A 23289-nucleotide genomic window follows, 5' to 3' on the forward strand; every position below is an offset into this window, starting at 1 on the left:
CTTATTGGTACAATTTGTTGGCTAAATAGTTAATTAAATTAAATATGTTAAGAAGTAGTTCAAACCTATAGAGTTTACGCTCGTGAAATATTCGTACAATAGTTTTATAAAAAAAAAAATGTGATCTATAAATACTGTAACCATTACTAATTCGTTACGGCCAATTAGGTATATTATTTTTCTCAAACTAATACTGATAATGGCTTATTATTATTATTTTTTTTTAAAAATAATTAATTGAATCGAATATTTACATTTAATATTGAGTAAGTGACTACTTCGAAAAATGTCCAAAAATCTAATAATCGATTTTAGCTTGACAACAAGGTATTAACGGGGTATACTGTAGGTATGCATGCGGGGTCGACAAAAGTCCATCTTGCCGTGGCAATGCCGTCCGGCCGTGCCTTCGGGCTTGGTCGCTAACTTTCAATCGGGCAGACTCCACACTTTTCGGAAGTTGACCGTAGAAACTATCACTCGTTTCCTTGTTTCCGCGGCTGTCCTCGGGCGCCGTAAGATTTAACAGGTACGAGCCGGAAGATGACCCTGTGTCTTCCGTCCTAAAGGGGCACCAGGGACAAACTATGGCTAGGGCAGTCAGGAGAAGTTGGTTCACGAATATTCGGGACCGTCGATTACTAGTTCGACTTTGCTTACGGTAGTTTGTTTAAACTAGTACACGAAAAGTGGTGAAACCCGTGGAATTTCAAGACTTTATCCACCCCGAATCACCGATGACCAACCCGGTCTGGGAACTAAAATAATGGCAGAGCTCGCTTGCAGAGGGACTAAATCTCGGACTGACCCTGCACTGACGTCAACTAGTAATAAAATCCTAGTCAGTACCATGGGAAGTGGAGTGCCCATCGCAGTTTGGTAGGACTTGCCTGGCTAACCTGCGGTGCCCGCCGGAGTTGAGGTGCTTCTTATTTCTAACGTGGTGACTATGGGATCGGCGCTATGATGGTGGATAAATAAATACCAAAATACCTCGTGGGGAAACGGGAATCCAACTCTGAGATAACTGCAGTCCCGACCAGAAAAATTTACGAATCTTAGGATTCGGTGCTCGTGATCCTTAGATAAAACGCTGCTGATCGGACGCCAGGTCAAACCGTTAACTTCTGCGACCGCGGCTCTTGAGCGTCCATGTAGCCGCAAGGCATCAAACCCGGGCGTCTTCGTATAGGCATGCATGGCAACATAATAAGTCATTGGTAGATCAATAATATAATTATTAATTAGTGGAAAAACTTATTTAAGTATGAAATTGTTTTAATTAAACCGTATAGCATTACGCATTTAACGCGGCAACTAATTAGGTACCTACAAAGTTGATTTAATTTGAATAAATTGGCCATACACTTATAATATAGCAATATAGCATGACGTATAAACTATAAAGGTGCGTTGCAGCTGCTGTAGTATTAAGCTCTGCTTGATTAATTAGTTATTAGTTATTAACTTATTAGTCTACAATAATATTATTATTATTTGTAAGTTCATAAAAGTTATTTTTCATAATTTAAATTTATGAATGTGGTGTATTAATTTATTAATACTTTTTTTGTATAGATAGGTATATATAAACATAAATTAAATGTAAAATTCAACTATAGATTATGTTATTTGTGGTTTGACTTTTATGGTAGCTTCTCTAGTTAGAATACAAAATACAGTGTAACTCACCACTCCCACAAAATAACTTGTCATTGTGTACGTATTTCATGTTATTAAATAATAGGTAGGTACCTAAATAATATCCCTGAAGCAGTATACATAATTTTTATTATTTCACTTACCTACCTACAATTGAAAAATCGTAAAAAATATATTATATTGCTGTTCGGCGTTACTTTACGTAATATGGGTGAGAATTGTATGATATTATGTATTGTCTTAAAAGCTTAGTATATATTATTAGGACGCGCATTTGTTTAAACCACGGTAGACTATACGGTACCGTGGTTTAAATATAAAACGAAGTGTTTTAAATGATTTTCTGGTCGACACTTTCTTTAAAATTAGACACTAACCTTCCTTCATCTTACGAGTTGTTTAGCCAGTTTTTCAACTTGTCTATATACAGTCGAAGTGATGACTTAAATGCGTTATATTGTTCTATATGGTTATACCGATAACGATAATAACCAGTTTCCCCTATACTAGGGTTCTGTTGGTCGTAAGACGTAAACCCTATAAGAATAATTTTATACTACTATACTATTTCAAATATATCACTTTTATGTCAACGGCTTTTAGTTGTTAATGGATAAAATTATACGATTTGCATTATGGTTTGGAATAATATTAATAATAAGTATTATTATCGTTTATAGGTTTTCATTTATACTTATTGTACCAATATGTGTGTATATAGTGTATACCTACTGTACAAAATGTACAACAAATTACAATTTCAATTTAAGCAAATCAGAACTAGTTATATAATATATTATATAAGTACTTAACAAAACTAAATTATTTATCAACCCATTAATAGTGGGATTAATGGTTGTAGCTTTCAGTAGGGTAGTTTAGACTACATAAAATAAGAAATAAAATATAATAATAATCTCAATGTAGGTCCCTAAATTGGTTGTTATTTATTATTTCCCTATAATAGTATGTATTACGATGTTTTTTTAATGAAACAATAACTACGTAGTAGGTAATGGTTGTTTAGTTAATTATAATATTTTTGAAATATAATTGTGTCATTTGAATTGTTATTACATTTTTTTCAGAAAAACGTCAGTACCGTCACCGTTGCATATGGCGGGTGTCAATAACGTAAGTACATATGATAATGCACCAGAAAATTCCAATAACACAGTTGAGCAAACTAACAAAGCTGATGATTCAGACGACAAAGATGATTCGTTGCAGAACGTCATCGACAATGAACTGTCCAAACGTTTTAATGAAAGTGAAACTCCAGCCAATCGTGTTAAATATAGTGTAGACATAATGCTAACTGCAGAATCAATTCATAGTGACAGTGTTAGACAGTCCAATGACGTAGAATACGTAGACCTCAAGTCCTTAAAATCGAACGAATACCAAGTCCAAAAAGATACGAGCGAGCTTTTTCTGTTGACAGAAAAACAACATACAGAAGAGACTAGTGATGATACGGGTCTCAGTTCTGAAGTCGTTTTGATATTGGAACAAGTTATTGATAATGATGGTCCATTATCTGATACTATGAGTAGTGGATTCGAAGAAGATGGTGTAACGAGGGAGCTTGTGGACCAGGATCGTGCAGAATTAGAAGAACCTCGTATTTTTTCTAGACCCCTACCGGTTGACGAGGCAGATAATGTAACTGAATTGGTATTTGATACTTGGACCACGGTTGATGAGATTGTGGGATCAGAAATTAAAAAAACTGAATCAAACGGTTATGAAGAAAAGCCGGCCATTGACATCAGTGCTGCTAGTATTAACCAAGAGTGTTTTGATATTAATACACCAGCCATAACTAACTGTGTTGTGAGTTTTTGTTTGATTAATATTTAATACTTTTAACGTTAAAATATATAGTTTTGATTGCTATACCTATACATACTTTTAAACTACATTTAAATGTACTGTTTTATTTTTATTTTAACATTATCAACATATAACACTATACTTTTGTGGACGTACCTAATGTAAAAATAGGCTACGAAATAAAATGATTTCGTTCGATTCATAATTCATTAGTGTGTGACGACTGACGTGTAATCAACCACAATTCCTATACTGATGACATGTTCTGTACGCAGGGCCATGTATAATGGTTTTACATTATTAAACAGTATTTTGTGTATGTATCCATACGAAATCCCAAATACATTTCAGTAATCTATATTTTTGAAAATTATTTAGTTAAAAATATCTTGTTTTAATTTATTGATATTTAAAGTGTGTTTACTTGAAGTTACATTTAAAACCAATTTTAATCAAAACATTACGTAGTTTTGTTTTAAATTAATTCATTTTATGTACTATTTTAAGTTTCATAGGGTATGGTATGTATATTATTTTGAAATTATAAGTGATGGGTATATTTTGATCCTATTTAATACTAGTCCAAACATGATGTTGTTTATGCACATCGAATACCTGAAACCTTACCGACCTACCGTGAAAAATTGTTCATGATACCGGAAATATGGTCTTGCTAAATATTGTTTGAATTTACTATGTTCTCATACTCATTTCCCAGCTCTTTGTTAGCCTCTTCTAATCAAAATTGTTTTTTGCTTTTATAAAATTACATTTGTTATTTGTATGTAATATATATGAGTGTAAGACCCTGACCCCTACTCAAAAACATAGCTGAAGCTAAAACATTTGTTCTCCGGGATTCTACTATATTCCATTTTAGTACCAACATTGTATATTTTAATAGTATACCTATGTAGAAAAAGATTATATGTCTGATAATTAAAGCAATGTTTTATCGATATATAATTTTTAGTTACATTTTTTAATACTTAAAAAATTTTGTTCGTTGAAGATCTAGTGATCTAAGTCGTCGATTATGAAAACACCTGTAAGTTGTGTCCCTGTCTTAAAAAAATGCATTCAGTAGAATAAATTTTGTATTGTTAGCATTAATATTACAGTGAGTTTTATCTTAATCAAACTTAAAGGTAAGAACATTTTTTGTGTTTGTTCTATTTTTATATTTTTAAAAAAAATTAGGGAGTTTTGAGTATGTATTGTTTAATAATGCTCATAACTCGCTCAATATTTAAAATATCGTAAAAAACTGACCGCCAAACACGGAAAACCTTCTTTTCTTTAAGTTTAATAATAGCATCATACGTAATATTCATAAAATTAAATAAAAATATAACCCTAGCTTTTGTTTGGTATTTGGGCTTTTATGGTTACATAATATAAATATATTTATAGGTACAATATCATGATTTCTGTATAACTTTTGAATTTATACAATATACATATTTAAGTATATAAGGTATTAAGTAATAACTAATAATTAATAAGGCATACATAACATGTTAGTTCGGTTAATATGTTATGTTATAAAGTATAACTCGTATTATTAATATTTCTTAAATTAAACTGTAAGCAGATAAATATAAAAATAAATAAATAATATTTATCATAGTTTAAAAATAAATTTCAAAATTAAAATACTGTTGCAATAATTTGTTGTAAAATATATTTTATGAGCTGAGCTGTGGTTAAAATTATCTATGTTCGTAGACATTTTTAGGAAATTACTCAGCTTGGATTATTATCAGATTTATATTGGTCTTCCTTAGTTTTTTTTTTTTAAATTTAATGTAATATAATGTATGGATGTCAAATTATGGTGAAGGTATTATTATTTTATATTTTAACAATGATTACCTATTAACTCGAGTATAATTAGAAAACTATAATATATTTAAATATTTATGTAAATTAATTTACTTAGATAGATACTAAGATAGACACCACAAAATACACGATATATTAGTATTACTTGAAAATAATAATAAAAAAACACTAGTGGATTGTATCTCATACAGACATACGTAAACACTAAGTGGGGATTTGACTAGAAACATACGACATGATGTATTTCAAGTCCACACATTGCTATCGGGTTGCCGTCACGGTGTTCTTCCCCTATTGTCCATTATACCATTGTACCGGGGGCAACAATTGACTGGAAATTATATTATCTTCTTGTAGTAGAATATGTATAGCCGTCTTCAATCCATTTTTGTTTCTAAAACTCACAGGAAGTAATAGTTATTTAATGTTTGATTGTATTTTGGCAGACCGAGGTAGTTTCGGAAACGACGACTGAACGCAGAACAGTAAAGAAAAAGTCGTCTGCAGCCGGTGGTGAGGCGTCTACCACGGTTGTCAAGACCAAAAAGACCAAAAAGTCGAAAAAATCTGACGAAAAAGAAAATATATCTGTTGTAAGTTTTTACGAAAATTCTAAGTTTATCCGCTATATATTTATTTTATCTCCTTTAAAATGTATACTGAGTAGTAAGTATAATATTAATAACATTCCCTTGCTGTGAAACATCAATTATTGTTCTTATACTTAGAAGTCTACTTCTACAAGGTAAAAATATAACCTATTTTTTGAGCTCACATATATTGTTTTAAAGTTTGTTTGTATTGCATTTAATTAACAACGCGTGAATCACATTTTAGTTCAAAGTTTGTTTTTGGTATTAATTTGAAGCTTTTTATTTTTATTCAACGAGCGTAATTAATGCTGTCCTTGGTTTTTAAATTGTTGTTTCTTGTTGGACAAATTAATTTTACTACCAATGTTTGTGATTTTGCAAAAGAAAAAGTCGTATAATTCTAACTTGTGAATATCTTTTATAATTGCTAATTAGTCTAATGGCAATTTTTCTATTACTTATGCTTTCCAATAGAATATGTTATCCTGCAAAAATGCTCTATATGCTATTTCCTACGTCATATCTGCTTTTATATAGATTTATTAGTGTTAAGTTTTGCCTATAATATGTGGCTTTTGTAGAATTTAAATGGTCATTTGACAAATGAAATGAGAAATGGTCAATACGACGACTATATTGTCGAGGAAGATGACTTATCTAACGTATGCGTTCGAGACCTCGTAAGTATTGGAAATTATCGTTTTACTAAAATTAGTAATAAATATTATATTATGGTGGTTTCTTGAGTTAAGCCTCCAAGTTCATAGATATTTGTTTCTCAATTAGTAACTGTAACAGTACAATGAGATTATTTTTTCGTTTACAATAGTCCATTTGGGTGCAAGCATTTACATTGTCCAAGAATTAATTGGATGTTGACCTTGGATTTCTCATATATTTTCTTTTGTATCTATAGTATTCTGTCATGAAATTAGTTTTGAAGTAGTTAGTATCAGATAGGTACATCGGTAGCAAAGATTCTTGAGTAACGTTTCATTAGAAAATACCGTTTGCATAATACAGGAGAAACATTTTCATTTTATATGTAAAATATATATGATTTACAAGTATGTACATGCTAACATACTAACTGAAGAAACAAAATAATTTCTTATAAATTTATATTTTAAAATATTACTTGGTTTAGAAAATTTCATAACACATTGCAATGTAGTTAATACTTATATACCTACTATCTACAAATTAGAACATGGAGGGATATTATGCTATTTTTATTCAAAATATTATAATTTTTACAGCTTTAAGATTAAGATTATTTGTTATTAAAACCTAAAATATTTTCTAAAAAGTGTGGAAATCGGGTAAAATATTTATAAAATGTATTTCTTTTAGATAAATATTGAATCATTCGTGATTTGACGACTTGTTCATATTAATTTTGAATTATTCATTTGGCTGGATAAACTAATTGGCTCTATGTTTCATATTATATCCACCTTCACATTAGTTTGACTTCGTTTTATCTAATAATATCTGTGCATCTTAAGTCATTACCTCATATGGTTCGTTCTACTTCTGAGCAAGATTCCTATATCGAGAATGCACTGTGTTGTGTCATCAACACGTTTAGAATAGTAACGAATGAGTTATAAAATATTAGTAATCTTACTTTGCAATCGTAGTAAATGAAATGAGTCAGTATAAATTTCTTCGTTACTAATAATATACATTTTTGTCATCATATTTATTTTTACATGAATCACATATTGGCGATTTATTTAAAATTATTTTAAATAGAACATAATTTACAGTATTTTATTATTTTTCAAATTATAACACAATAATCAAATAATGTAATTTAGTAATATACAATTTTGCTTCTTAAACATTTTAATTAAATAGATATATTTAAAGTAAATTTTTATTTTTTATTTTTGTGCCTTCCACAAAATTAATAAAATTACACAAGTTAAGGGTATTATTTAAATATCGCTTAATGCTTAGCTATCATACACGTCATCAAAGTGTATGACACATGTTTATTGTCATTCAAAAAAATGTTACTATATTATTTGTTTGGCTCGATTTTATTTAAAAAATTAAAAAAAAAAACAAACAAAAAATTAACATTATAAATATTGAATTGGGTTTGTATATACATTATATGTGGTGGTTCATTAAATTTCCCATGCTTTATTTTTATAAAAACAAACGGTAACATGTGTTTTTTAGAAGGGGAAAAAGTATATGTTGTCTTAAGCATTCTCTGATGATTTTATCCGACCGGAAGTTTGAAATGGAAAATTAAATATATAAATAACACATTGGCCGCACCTTCGCCTGAATTCAATAATCGAGATCACCCCCGCTAACTATAGTTTGTTTACACTTCATACTGGCGTACTCCTCCCAAAGAACTAAAAAACTTCAGTGCAATTAAATATTATTAAAATTGATATCGTCCAGAAGCATGCTTGTTGTGAGGTTATCTATTTCTCTTGAAATATAAATTATATGAATAAAAAATAATTGGCCTATGGTATTTTTTATTAGCTGAGATAAATGTGTGAAGTAAACAATGGTTTTATTTAAGGAAAACAATGTGTAGACCATATAAACGTTCTAAAATACCTGTTTATTTTATTTTAATTAATATTTAATTTCCCATGCATATTTGAAGCTATAATGTATTTAAACAATGAGCGACATGGTAAAATTAAGCTTTGTTATAGCTTTATTTTTTTTTTTTTTTCTAGAAAACAGTCTAGAGAAAATTATTAGGTACAAGTATGTACTGTATAATATAAAGTTTAGTTTCTAAAACAAGTGCTTTAATAATATTTATAAAAGTTACCTATAAGTACTAAAGTTACTAAAAATCAATTGAATTAATTAATAATTTAGAGTTCGCTCGTTGTGTTAAAAAATTATGCATTTTAGTTTTGTTTGAACTTTCAATTGTTTGCTTTGTTATGTTTTTTTTTATTTTTGTGTGTGCTTTGGTAGAAAAAATCCTACTGCGATGAAGCTAATCGAAAGTCTTCCTCCGTTATTATACCAGAAGAGCCTGTACCTGCTTCTATTCCCATAGATGAATTGGTGAGTAAAATGTATTATATTCTCCCTGTTCCCATCCTCGAAACAAATCGATGAGTTGCTTTTCGTGTATGTACGTGCTTTTATTTTTGTTGCATCTATGTAATTTGTGTATGCGTGTTTGTTTGCTATTTGTTTTGTAAAGAAGCGAAATTTTGTTGGTGCCATCAAGAAACAACCATCCGGATGTGAAAACGGAATGATAAACGGTTGTTCGGTAAGTTATAGGTTCTTTAAACTGTTAAACATTTATAACTACTATTAATGTTATACACTTACTATGCTTTAGTATATTTTTGTCATTTTGTTTTAATAATCACTAATCAGTAAGGTCAAGGAATGTTAATTTAAAATACCTTTAAATATTGCATGTAATAGATAGTAGTTACTAATATGAGGCAGAAAGGTATTATACTTAATAGATCGCATGTTAATATTTACGTATTTTCTTCGTAAGCATTTGCTTATACGGGTAAAATTAATACAATAAAATATTGGTTTTCGAGGAATTAATCACGAATAGGTACGTACAAAGTGAGTACTGAAAACATATAATTATATTATATGACTCAATGTTGTCCTGCCGTATTCTTATTACTCGGTCAGACCATTAACTGAAAGATTGTGGACATTGTCGAGTATAATATTATGTATGTTGTATATTATCTATAATTAAAAATGATTGTAATAGGTAGGTATTCAATTTCAAATTTAAATTGTCATCTATAAACCCAGCTAATGAACCCCGATGACTCGGTGAAAAATACTGAAAATACATCACTGTGTTATTTTATTAATTATTATGAAATATTTTCTCTCGTATTTTTTATAAACTATCTATTATTGTTATGAAATGTTTGTATAGCCCTGTTAATGTTCTAAGTATAAACTGTTTGCTGAGCAGAGTTATATAACCAGCTTAATATATTGTTTTCAATATAAATAAGTTTAGTTCAGCTGTAAAAGAATATTAATTTGGTAGTATACATTTTTTTCACAATTAAACAATACAAAAATCGAAAATCCATTTCCAACATAACCAGAAAAGATAATAAGGAATTCAAATATATTTTCAAAATTAAAATCTGGCTTTTGGTACTGGGTGAATTTTTCTTCTGCTTTTTGGTACTTTAATTTTTTGATGGTTTTTGATCCAACTTTTTTCATTGCAAAATATAGTTAGTGCGCGTATGTACATTGTACGTTACGTATTTCCAAGAACCTTAGCCGTAAATTACCTTTAATTACATTACTTTAATTACAAAGTTTCGGGGAACTCGCATACACTAATGAAAATATTGCTATAAAATATTGAATATATAGAACCAAAATTTTTTTGAAACATTAGTGCTAATACTTAATACTCTTTAATACTTTGATTTTATCCACATGTATGTTATTAATTTATAAAATGTGTCTAACAATATTATGTTAAATATTTATATTGGTTAAAAGAAGCAAATACTTACTAAGAAATAAATTTGAGAAAATTAGAATGCTTTATTTCTGTATTTTAAATATTAAAGAAAATGTGTGATAAAGCTCTATGTTTTGAGTATAGGTATCTTAAATATTTTTATCCTCATCGTAATTTTCGTTTACAAACATATATTTTTATGTTTAATTATAGGCGCCAAAGTAATCTGAAACACTTAGACAAAATATCAAATATTATAATTTAATATGTATAATATATCTAATATATATAGAATTATAGAGCTAATTTAACCTTTAAAGTAGTTAACTTTAAAATTATCTATATTACCTAATCTATTAAACAACACACATGTCATAGGTAAAACTAATTTTTGGCGCCTTTAATACAATTTATTATGAATCCATTCAAACACATTTTATTACCATTATTTAAATCTTAAAACTTAAAACTTAAGAAAGGTTATAAGTTATGTTTATTATTTAATGTGTTTATAAAGATTCAATCAATTTATAAAGCATGTACCTAGTATTATACTGTTATAATAGTATAATACAGTAAAATTATGGCTATAAAAAGAAAAGAAAACGATAGATCTATAATCTTTTATTTCCTATTTTATAAAAATCTATTGGAAACTTATTGCATTTTTATATTTTTCTAATTTCTTTTAACTTGTGTTGATTCTTATATAATTAGTTCATATTTATTGAAGGGTTATGGTATTTTTCAATCTCCTGAAACTATAGTTAATATTTTATATATGTACAATTAACATGAAAATAGTAATTTTTTTTAGAAATCAAGTTTTGGGAAATTTGATCAACTGGAAAAAAAAATTATCCTTCAACAAAGATCTCCTACAGAATCTGAAAAACTCGATACTAAACAAGTATTTAACTTAACTAAAATGCAAATATATTATATATAATATATTTGAAATTCTAAACTCATTGAAATTATTGATAGAATGGTGTTATACGTCCAGAAGTTAATTCTGTATGTAAGTCATGTGAGAAAACTGTGTATGCCATGGAACAAATAAAAGCGGAACGTCAAGTTTGGCACAAGAACTGTTTCCGGTGCACAACATGCAACAAACAGTTAACGTAAACTTAAATTTTTTAATTATGTTTTATTAATTGAAGAAAAGTAAATGATTTTTGGCCTTTGATTTTAGACTTGATATTTATAGTAGCCATGAAGGTATATTGTACTGTAAACCACATTTCAAGGAGTTATTTAAGCCTAAAGTAGTAGTTGAGGACGAAGAACCAAGTAAGTTCTTAATATTCTGTTATATTTATTTAAAACAAATAGATGGATCGTGATTATGTTATCGAGCCATCGAGGCATATAATAATATAATAATAATTTTAAGTAAATAACAATACTTTAAAATATATTTTATGAGATTTTTCCGGTATAAATTCAATTTGAAAATAATTACAACTGTTTGTATTATGATTTTTTCTATAAAATGTTTGAACTGCTATCATCATAGTTAGACGCAAGAAACCAGAAATGATAATACGTGAAAATCAGCCTTTGGAATTACCGCCTGACGTGGTTAGAGGTATATAATTGGACAGTATAAAGTATTATAAAGTATAAACCCATCATAACTTGTGTGGTGTGTGTTGTCTTTATATGGTTTCTCGTATTTGTTTCTGTTTGGTTTTTTAGATTTTAAAATTCCCCTAATATTTAGTCGATCCCCGACGCATACACAACATTTAAATTACGTTTTAATGTAAAAATGTAAACATAATATAAAGTTTTACTAACCTCAATACTTTAATCCTCATATTTACGTAAATAAATAATAATACTGTTTTATTCGCTTATTTTTTACGTAATCATTCTATATCTCAGGAAAAATATATAATATACTTTGTTTTGAAACCCTAAACTACATTTACACTGTATATTTTCATTATTACTACTTTATTACTACTTACTACTACTATCCGTCTTACCCGCGTGTTCTATCTCCGTCGTAGTTACGCATGAATGCATAATAATTTGACTTAAAAAAGTATTAAAAATCAAAAGTTAATTTTGGATTAACATTTACTGGAAGGAAATAAAAATATTGGTAATTGGTTAACTTTATGGTAACACATAAAAGAAAATATACAAATACTTTCCAAGATATAGACTGATTCACATAAGAAAAATCAAAATATATGTGTTATAAAACAATCAATTTGTTTCCAATTTTTTAAAACATTTAATTTGTCATCCGTCTTGATTTTAAAAAAAAATTAACCATTATAGTTTTAATGGCGTAGTAATCAATGTTTTATATTTTAGCCAGTGATAAACCGGATTTGGGTTTAGAAGAATTGAGCTCTTTAAACGTGAAATCCCGTTTTCAAGCTTTCGAAAACGCCACCACCAATGGTAATAGTCACATGGAAAAATCTCCAGTCAGTGTTAAACGTTCACCAAGTATATTGAGTAAATTAGCTAAGTATGTTTTTTTAATTAGCTCTAAAGAGGACCCTTCACCCTCATTTGTTGTCTCCGTCTTACAAGTGCATAATATGGCAAATGTACTCACAAAAGTTGGTTTAAATATTAGATTGAATCAATGAAGGTATTATGAAACTTAATGGTAAAAAAATTATCTGCGTTCGAAGATCAGAAAGTTTACGATAGTTAAATTTTTAAACGAGTAATAATCATTTTAAAATGGCACTATTTTATGTACGCAAAACTCTAAAAAAATTGAACTATCGTAAAACCTGAGTTACGAACACAGATAATGTTCTTACCATAAGTTTCACAATATGTCGATTTATTCTAATTTTTTAAATTATGAAGCTGATCATACAATTTACCTATGTTGTGCATTTGTAAGACAGAGACAACAAATGCGTGTGTAGCGTTTTTCTTAACTAACAATAAATTTGTTTCTCATATATTTATCAAAAACAATTATATTTGTTCAAATAGATTTCAGTCTAAAGGAATGGATGTAGGAGTTGCCAATGATGATTTGAATGGTGCATTCTTTGAGCCCTCGTCAAGCAGTGATACTGAAGATGAAGATACCGGGAATGATATGTTAAAAAATAGTATTTCTAAAGAAAAACCAATGAGTTTTGACAAAATGGAGTCTGTTAAACGTAACTGGGAAATGCGCCGAGAAGAAATGAAAGAGGAACATAAACAAGAAATACAAAACATAAGGTCTAAATTATTTGCGGTTAGTCAAAGAAAATTCATTGTATTAAAATACATATTATATTATACAATATTCATTGTGTTCTATTATTGATTTTATGATAGTTTTAACTGTCTTAAGGACTGATGACCCTAAATAATAGATTGAGTTGGGTTTACAATATTACTAATTTTTTATACTTAATAACTAGTGCTACTATTTGTTTGATATTATATTTATTAGAAATTTTCATTTTCATAGTTATTATTAATTAAAAATACCAGTATTTATTTTTTTAGGGAAAACAAGGAAAAATGAAACAAATGTATGAACAGGCTGTGGCTGAAAGTGAACGTACTGGTGTTAAACGAGATATAAATATAAACAAATCTGACAAAGCCAAAGTAATCAAAGAGAAATTTGAAAGAGGTGAAATAGTTAACACTGAAAGTGATGATATAGATGAAAACAATGTACCAGTAAACGAAGATGAAGATGAAATGAGTGTTTTTGAAGCGGGTATATAATATATATGTATATTAGTTTTGTGTTTTGTACTATCTATTGCTTTTAATTTTAGGAATCTCTAAGAAATCAAGAAGTCTGTTCATGGAGTTGGATGCTAATGCTGTAAAGACTAAACAAGCTGTACCAATTGTGAATACTAAAAAAGAATATATTCCTATAAAACAGGTATATGTAGTTAAAAGTTTATGTTAACCAGTAATTATATTTTAGTTTTAGTAAGAAAAGTTATCTACACTTACTACTTAGTATCTATATTATTATATACTCCGTTCTTATGTTATACATTTTATATACTCTATGTTTAATTCATGTAATGTTTTCAAAGATTAATAAAAATATTAAGTATTTAATTTATATTATAATATACCCACTATTTTTTTTTATTTTTAATGCTCTTACTTATTATAATTGTTATACCCTATTTTATGTATGTGAATATGTATACAAATGACAGGTCACACCAATATACAGTCGTCAAGTGTCTGATGATGTGGTCAAATGCAGTGACCGCATCGAGGACGTTTCTGTGGAAACAGCCGAAGTTTCTTCAAAGTTTAAGTTCTTTGAAACATACAAGCCTCCTGCAGTCATTAAGAAACAATTCAGAATTACACCCCCACGAGAAGGCCAAATTAAGGTTTTCTATTTGAACTTATCTTATTGGTTATCCTAACTACTATTCCTAACTAAACCACTAATCATTTAATTAACTTTCTTATGCCATGTTACACTTACTATGTATTTATGATTTTGTATTTTTTTTTTTTGAAACGTGGTTTTTTTTTTATAGACTAATTTAACAGAGTTAAAATAATAATTGTGATTCCCTTGTTTTTGTTGTGTTTAACTTAAATAATATTGCTAATTTATTAGTAACAGTTTAATATTTTATCAATTCATTTATTATTTTATGAGTATCTAAGATTCATTAAAAGAGTATAAGTTACCTGATTAAATTACTGTAAGTAATTTAAAGAGAATAGTTAACTGGAAATTAATAAATTCTTCATAATATAAAGAAAACTAACAATTAATATTCTTTACTTTTAACACATAGTATGAGATTATCAGCGCTGTTTGTAGTTAGTATATTAAGATTTAATCTGTAAAATTACTAGTTATGATTATAATTTATTATAATCTATAGTAGATTAAATATAATAATTTTGTAATATAAAACCTTTCTTTTGTAAATATAAAAAAATAGAGATCATGATACATATTTTGTTAGATACTTACCTATTTCATCTATTATAATTATATTATAAGCAACAATAGGTAACAAATGTTATTCATTATTCATTTTAATTTAATATTTTTCAAATAATATACTTACATGTATGTTTTTACCAAAATTCACAAAAAAAAAAGTATATTGTTTATAGTTTTCAGTTTTATTCATAATGATAATAATTAATGAATAAACATTAAATTTTTATTTGGTCATAGTCTCTATTTATTAAGTAGAATATAATATCAAAACATATTTTAAGGGTCAGTTGCACTGTCTCTGATTAAAGTTAACCGGAGTTTAATCGGCCGAATTTGCCCGGTTAAATATCTGTTATCAGCTGATTAAGCTTAATCGAAGTTTAACTGTAGACGGTGCAACTGGCCCTAATGGTGTAACATTTTAATATAATATATTATTGTTTAAAGATAATAGTTTTATACTTCCCAAATCATACAATACATAATACCAAACTAAAAATTTATAGCTTTAAATCGCAGGTTTAATAATATGCATTATCTTTAATAAAAATTATTACATATTGTGTATGAATTATATCATTAAAATAATACTTATTCTAATTTGTTTTTAACTAGGGAGAATCTCCAGAACGTGATATTTACCGCGATCCAAATGTGGTGCGCAGTGAAGACCCAGTTGATGAGACAGCGGAACTAGTCAAAAGTAATACGACCGCTAAGATGTTATCCTTATTTAGACAGATGGAAGTTGCCAGACCAGCCGTACCTGAAGGTCTTAAACCACTTAAACGCTTTACTCCTCCACCGCCAGACCTTAAAGAGTCAGAGACAGAATCAGAATCTGATGATGATGTGAGTGGGGAAGATGATAGCGATGAAGATTCTTCAAGTAGTGAAACCAATGATGATGTTGTGAAATCATCCCTAAAAGTTGAAGACGAATTTTTGAAAAATGTAAGATTATATTTTATTTATTTTTTCATCATCGTATATTTGAATTTTTCTTTATATTTAACTACTGATTTTAAAATTTATAGTTGTGTAACATATAATGTATATAATTAAAACCCTCCAATTTTAGTCTCAGAGTGCAGTAATGGCCAAATCATTGAAAGACAAATTTGAACACTGGGAACCAGACAAGCATTCCATGAATAATGCTGTTACAATGCTTGATTCTGAACAGGAAAGCATTGAATCGACTAAATCTTTGCGTGCTCGTTTTGAATCTCTGAAAGGTGATCGTCCAGCTGATAAGCCAAAACCAAAAGTTAACAGATTCGTGGTAAATAATTCTAAAAGTCTTAGTTACAGTATAAACGCTTTTGATTAATCTCCTTCTTCCGTTTGGCCTGTCTGTTTTTTCTTCTTGTTTTTTTGTTTTTGTAGGCCAATGCTAATATGTCGACAGTCGGACGAAAAAAAGACATTTATTGGGACTTTTTTTACTAACGTCTGATATGGTGACATAGAAACAAAAATTATTATTCTTAATCGATACATTTTATTAGGTAAATGACACAAGAGTTTCTGGATTATTGGAATTCCAGTTTATGTGGTAAACGTTTGTTAGTTCAATTTATGTGTAATTCATTAACCTTAAACAAAGAGGAAAAGAGACTTTACTTAACTCTTTTTTTTTTTTTTAAACATTTGTTGACATTTACCAGTTTGATTATCCTTAATATTACATATACATGTTTGTAATTTCAAGAAGTTTATATGTCATATAATTGTTTGTCAATTTTATTTGTGTTAGTTGAGGATACATTGTGACGGCTAATGAGTTTTTGGGACTTCTATCCTTAACGTTGATGAAATTCTTTTAATTCATTCAAATACAATAAAATTATTTTGAAGCATTTTTAGTTTAATAAATAAATAAAACATAACTGATTACTATTAGGTTCCTTAAATACGATTGCAAATTAAATTAAATTAAAATATGTTATCATCTTACACTTAATTTAGTTACATAACTATTATTTTCATGAGTATTGTGACACAGTTGACTTATTAGTATCTAATACTTTTTAGTTCTTTTTAATTTTGTAACAGTAATATTTAAAAAAAGTGGGGGAACCCATTATTTTTAAATTTTCCTGTAGTTATAATTTTTTTTTTTTTTTCAATTAAGGAATTTATTTATACTTTCATTTTAATTTTTTTTAAGTTTATGTTGATATAATTTTATAACAATGCTTATGGTAATTTATTACATAAATTATTAAATAACAATAATAATTGTTATTGTTGTCTTTGAAAATTACGTTTTCTGTGATACTAAATAAATGTTCCTATATCTTTCAGAGAAATTAATATTTTTTTCTTTTGCATCATTCCGTTTGGGAGTAGTTTGTGTGTATGATGCATTGACCTATGCACTTAGAAATTTTATTGTACAAAAAGTGAATAGAAATCAATTTTTAATTAATAATTTAATTTATTACCCAAGTATAATGCCATAAAAGGTGTGTGTAAAATGTTAAAGTTAACAGTGTATATATATCTGTACAATTAATTATTTGACTATTTAGTTCAGTGGTTTAGTGGTTATCACAGAAAGCGAAATGTAACGTTTAGTTTTTTTTAAATTTAAACTAATTACTATTTAACATTATGTTTGTTGTGTTTATTTAAAATCAAATTAAGTCTTTAAAGAAAAGACAACAACTTAATCGGTGTACGTATCGCGCTGTAGTGAAAAATCGCGTTTAACACTGTAAACATTTTTAATTTGAAACATATTTACCTACCGTTTGTTGTGATTAAAACATTAATAATAATAACGAAATGCTTATACAATACTACGTCTATATAATTATAGTAACATAATTTAATATCCATTAACAACGAGTCCATAAATCGTGTGCGAATTTATTAGTAGATTCGTATAGTAAAGAGGTGAGTTTGTTTAACAATTTTTTTTTTAATTTAAATTTTTATGTTATTATTATTATTATTTTTTTTAAACAATAATCAAATCTAATTTTCAGCTTTATAACAACGTGTAACGGAGTCGCGGTGAAAATTTTTTTTTTTTGTAGTGTTATTATTCGTATTGACCGTGGTGGGTGAACCGGATATTCAAAGTACGCGGTATACGATATGCATAATATAGGCGAATTGGCTGCGATTCGGCGTTTATTAAAATGGAATATGAATTCGAATGCGTGGGTGTAAAAGACAATTTTTACCGCTATCTTGAACACGACTTTACTAAATAATAATACCGACTCCCCCAATGAATAGGAAATAAGAATATACATATTAGAGTTACTTCCCTATTCATTGGGGGAGTCTATATATAAATATGTATTTATTTTCGTTTTCGTTTTTGCGGAAAACATTACACAATACTATATTTTACGCCATCTTTCATACTATTTTCCATCATAACAATATAATAATATAATAATATACGTTAGTTACCTAACTTATGATATTTGCTACCAACGGACCGTATGACGTCATCATGATATTTTGTATTTCGTCAAGTATATTATTATTTATTATTATATGTTTGACGAAAATAAAATTCATACCGTTTATACCTACGCAATAAATCATAATAATAGTAATTTAATACATAATGCCTATTACTATTATTTATTTATTTTGTTCTGTTTTTGTTTTTTTTTGTTACAGTAATAACTGAAGCTCCGTACACCCCATGGACTTCGTTAGTGTACATACAAATTTAAATTAAAAAACTTAATTGAAACTATACATAGTAAACATACCTACGTATATTATCTAACATATTAATTATAATTTGTTTGGATTTCATTTTATACTTTTCTTCTAAAAATAAATGACGCAGGCACATAATCAAAAATATTGTATTATCGATTCGAAAATAAAAATTACTTACTGAAAAAAATTCACGCGATGCTCTTATACAATTTTATATTGACTTTTACTGTTTTGAAGTGATCTCGAACCCACTTTTAAAATAATATTCGGTATTACATTTTTGTTATGTTTAAAATTAAAAGTTTATTCTTACGTTGGATTATGAACCTATTTAAAGTCTAGTGCGTAAAATTGAATGTTTTTTTTGTATAAATCTTTATTTTCAATCATCCTTTTAGTTTTATATAAATTACGTTATCGCTTGCCAATATTTTATATTTAAGTGGAACAAAAACAGTAACGATTTTTCCCGTTTTAAGTATTAGAACGAACGAAAAAAAATGAGTGATAGATCACTAATATTGTTGCGGAATTATTGAATTTTAAATTTTAGAAGGAGAACATAATTTATTATTGTCGTTATATTTGTGAGTTTTTTTTTAGTTTTAAACCCATACACAAATATATTATAAATATAATATTATTTTTAAATGTAATACTATAAATAATGTTGTAATACCAATTATGATTGTGATTTGAATTATACACCTATTAATAAACCTTTTATCAATATACGCTGTCGTCGTGTAGTTTGTACAATAAATTATTATGGTGTTTTCTTTTTTTTTTATTTAATAATATGATATTTTCTTTTTCTTCTGCGTCGTCGTGGGCAATAAGGCGGTGGCATCGTCAGCGGAAGATCGACTACCCGGTGAAAACCGGAACTGCCCCGTGTGTATTTCGTCTTTCGAAACACTTAGGCTGAACCCCATTCACCTCACATACACACAATCCACTCATGTACATTTCCATATGCCGTCACGTCTTAATATAATATTATTATGTGATAACTTATTGGCCATTCCTCTTATCGTATTGTTTCTTTTGGCTAACTATATTTTTATATACCAAATTATTTACAGTTATACATTGCTATAACTTATTTATTTATACTATAATATTTATATACTTATACTATGTTACTGTGATGTTGGCACTGTTTTTATAAACTTGTTCGTTGTATATCGCATCATATTTGTGTATTTGTGTGTGATTAAAATTTGTTTTATATGTTTGCCGTTTTTTAGCAAGATCACGACAGCCACGCTTTCACGCTCTGCGAATCCTGTGAAAAGAAAGTGTATCCCCTGGAAAAGGTCGAGATTGAAGGCAGACCGTTCCACCGGTCGTGTTTCAGGTGCACGCAATGCCAATGCGTCTTGAGGTGGGTGAAATGTTTTTCATATTTTTACTGTCAGAAACTCAGACGTAGACATTTTGTTTGTATATAATTTATAGTCACTTGCTCTACACGTATAATATAAAAAAAAATTTAAATTTAACACTGAACATAAAAAAATTCAAAATTGCCAATTTGTAAATCGATTATAAGAATAATTTTTATGGTAAAAAAATTTACCTAAGTTGAGTATTTTATTTTTTAGAACTTTTTTAAATAACAATATTTTTTGAGTAAATTAATTTAGAACATAATAACTTAATTAAAAATATTATTTTTGGTATTTTCTTGACATGATTATAATTCTTAAATTATTTAATAACCATATAATTTTCACAATTTTTGTCATACGTGAAATGCTTCATTTTTTTTTTTTTGTCAAATCGTACCCAGTATTATAAGGTTTCTATTTTTAAACCTATACATATAATTGTAGTACCTATCAACGTATCTTAAAAGCGGTAAAGCGCGATTGAGCATAGACCTTTTTAGCAACACGATTGAGCTTAGAATATTTTATGCGATGTTGCCAAATCCACGTTGCCAACATTTTGTAATTCATTATTTTCACGTATTATTACACCAATTATTATATCTGACGCAAGCCATGAGCCGAACCTCTCAGCCTTATCGACAATGTTATCGATTAATAAATTAGTTCCGGACTTCTATTGAGACTATTATTGACTTATAAATATTTTGATTTTATTATTTTCATAAGTCATAACTATTATTATTATTATTATTATTTCATTTTTAGCAAAAATATTGATATTATACTGTATTATAATGTGGCTAGGTATATTACATAATGTTGACTATGAAAACATGATATTTTTTTGCCATGTTATATTTTGAATCATTATAATTATTTAAATAAATATTTTTGTATAATACAGTTTAAAATTGAAAATGGCAACGTTGCAGAGTTTTTTATGCTCAATCGTGTTGGTTTTCTTTTGTATTTCAATTTCCTTTGATACGCCGAAAATGTATGCTCAATCGTGTCCCAAAAAAGATGTTTTATGTTCAATCGTGTCTCAGCCCTTAAAAGCAGGGATCTGGTCTTTGGACTTTGGTATAGTTGTAGGCAGTGGGGTGTTGAATGGGGTTTTATGACACCTAAGCGTCATGGTGGATTTTTTTGTGGTGGTGGGGTGGTTGGGTACATCATGGTAACCAATAACATACAACAAAAATTAAAATATTTACAATCACATAATAATTATATGTACTATATATTATATTAAGGAGATAAAGAGGTGGTAGGTACTGAAATATATGCTGGGCATCAAGGTTTATAAATGTTCACCACGCCATTGGTTGTATAGGTACTCTGTTCAGCGAGAGACCACGCCGCGCACCGACGAAAACTTGTTCCCCCACTCTACACCCTGCCATTGGGAACCCGTTTTGATAGCCTGGATGCGCAGAATTAGCGTGCTCTCTCGCTGAACAGAGTATAGGTGTGTAAGATATAGTTGTGTACAAATTAGAAATTACTAGACATGTTCAGCTATTTTACTGCAGTTCCTATAATTCCTATACGGATATGGTTGATCAGCATTATTGAAAACATTTTGAGTATTTTGGTTAGGGGAGTACCCCAGTACTCTACCTCTAAGAGACGACTGTGGTCTTTATGTACCTATATTATGTTGTTCTCGTAAATGATTGTATCAATATAGGGTTTAGACAACTATAGGGTTAGGTTAGGGTTTATACTATAGGATTGAATTAAAAATTGAAAACTGAAAATCATACATACTATTTCCCTTGAAATTCTTGCGTTATAACTTGAAGATGTACCTACCTAGGATTTTTTTTTATATATAATATATTATCAATTATATTTCCATACCTATACAAATCAAAAGTACCTATCCATTTTGTACAAGCAATTGTAAATTATTAATTACTATGATTATTTATTTATTCATCGTATTTTAATTGTATTGCTACAAAATTACGAATAACAATTTTTATAATATCGAACACCAAGTAACATTGTAATAATTAACAGTAACAAGTAATTAACATTTATGTATAGGCGTAATGTAGGGAAAGATCTAAGGGTAGCAGCTTTTATTAACATCTAGAAAACCTACCGATAGTGTAGGTACCTTATAAAATACCAATAGTACAATAGTGTATAATCAAAAATAAATATACCTACATACATAATTAAATATATTAGTTTTAGATTCTGAGTGGAACGATGAATGTATTGATTTTACAATGTGTGTTTTTTTATTTTTTTTTATTTTTGTGTCTGTCATCACCTTTTAGGACAGTAAAAGTGCTTGGATTTTCTTCAACAGTACCTTTTCTGATAGGAAAGTGAATCTAGTTGGTACTTTGGGGGGTCAAAAGTAACATTTTTCCAATAGTTTTCAAAAGCGCCGTGAAAAACAAAAGAAAAATTAAGGAAAAACGGGAATTTTTATGCAAAATCTGTTTTCGAGAAAATTGATTTTGGTTTTTGGTGTAACATTAAAACGAATGACTGTAGATACATGAAATTTTCACTGGTTGTTTATATTTCCATTTTCTATACATGATAAAATTTTCAAAATATTTTGATTTGTTTTGAGCTGTTTACGGACAATTTCAGTTTCCAATTTAATTGGTTTTTTTTTCTATGAATGTCAATAAAACTTTCTTTGTTGAGTAAAAATACTTGAAAATTTAATACAAGGCTCCTACCATATTGTTACAATGACATTTGAAAAATATTAGAAATCCTTAGTCACAGTTTTTTTTTATTAGCATTTAAAGTTCAAGAATTGACAAAATATGTAAAAATCACGAAAATTAGCGGAATTATTTTGAGTTAATAATTCATAAAAAA

The 23289-nt window shown here is 28.1% G+C and overlaps 1 protein-coding gene across 12 annotated transcripts in view; it reads left to right on the forward strand.

Moving 5' to 3' along the window:
- Window positions 1-23289, forward strand: part of LOC100161216 (LIM domain protein) — a 42779-nt gene that overhangs the window by 17663 nt on the left and 1827 nt on the right. The window contains exons 2-19 of one of the 12 annotated variants that reach the window (XR_511062.2): window positions 2751-3498; window positions 5790-5936; window positions 6518-6616; window positions 8904-8996; window positions 9139-9210; window positions 11228-11320; window positions 11398-11537; window positions 11609-11706; window positions 11933-12004; window positions 12745-12904; window positions 13390-13642; window positions 13900-14119; window positions 14181-14293; window positions 14583-14765; window positions 15956-16294; window positions 16422-16625; window positions 16730-16898; window positions 18989-19800. Coding sequence is in view for 10 of the 12 variants with exons in the window: in XM_001947468.5 (XP_001947503.2) it covers window positions 2779-3498; window positions 5790-5936; window positions 6518-6616; window positions 8904-8996; window positions 9139-9210; window positions 11228-11320; window positions 11398-11537; window positions 11609-11706; window positions 11933-12004; window positions 12745-12904; window positions 13390-13642; window positions 13900-14119; window positions 14181-14293; window positions 14583-14765; window positions 15956-16294; window positions 16422-16625; window positions 20287-20423 (3143 nt within the window). In the remaining 2 variants the exon portion in view is untranslated. Of the gene's footprint in view, window positions 1-2750; window positions 3499-5789; window positions 5937-6517; window positions 6617-8903; window positions 8997-9138; window positions 9211-11227; window positions 11321-11397; window positions 11538-11608; window positions 11707-11932; window positions 12005-12744; window positions 12905-13389; window positions 13643-13899; window positions 14120-14180; window positions 14294-14582; window positions 14766-15955; window positions 16295-16421; window positions 16626-16729; window positions 16899-18988; window positions 19801-20286; window positions 20424-23289 lie in introns of those variants that run through there. The other 11 variants (XR_511061.2, XM_001947468.5, XM_008188472.2 and 8 more) reach the window with 11 other exon arrangements.

Source organism: Acyrthosiphon pisum, chromosome A1 (genome assembly GCF_005508785.2).
Source record: "Acyrthosiphon pisum isolate AL4f chromosome A1, pea_aphid_22Mar2018_4r6ur, whole genome shotgun sequence".
NCBI classification, from domain to species: Eukaryota; Metazoa; Arthropoda; class Insecta; order Hemiptera; family Aphididae; genus Acyrthosiphon; species Acyrthosiphon pisum.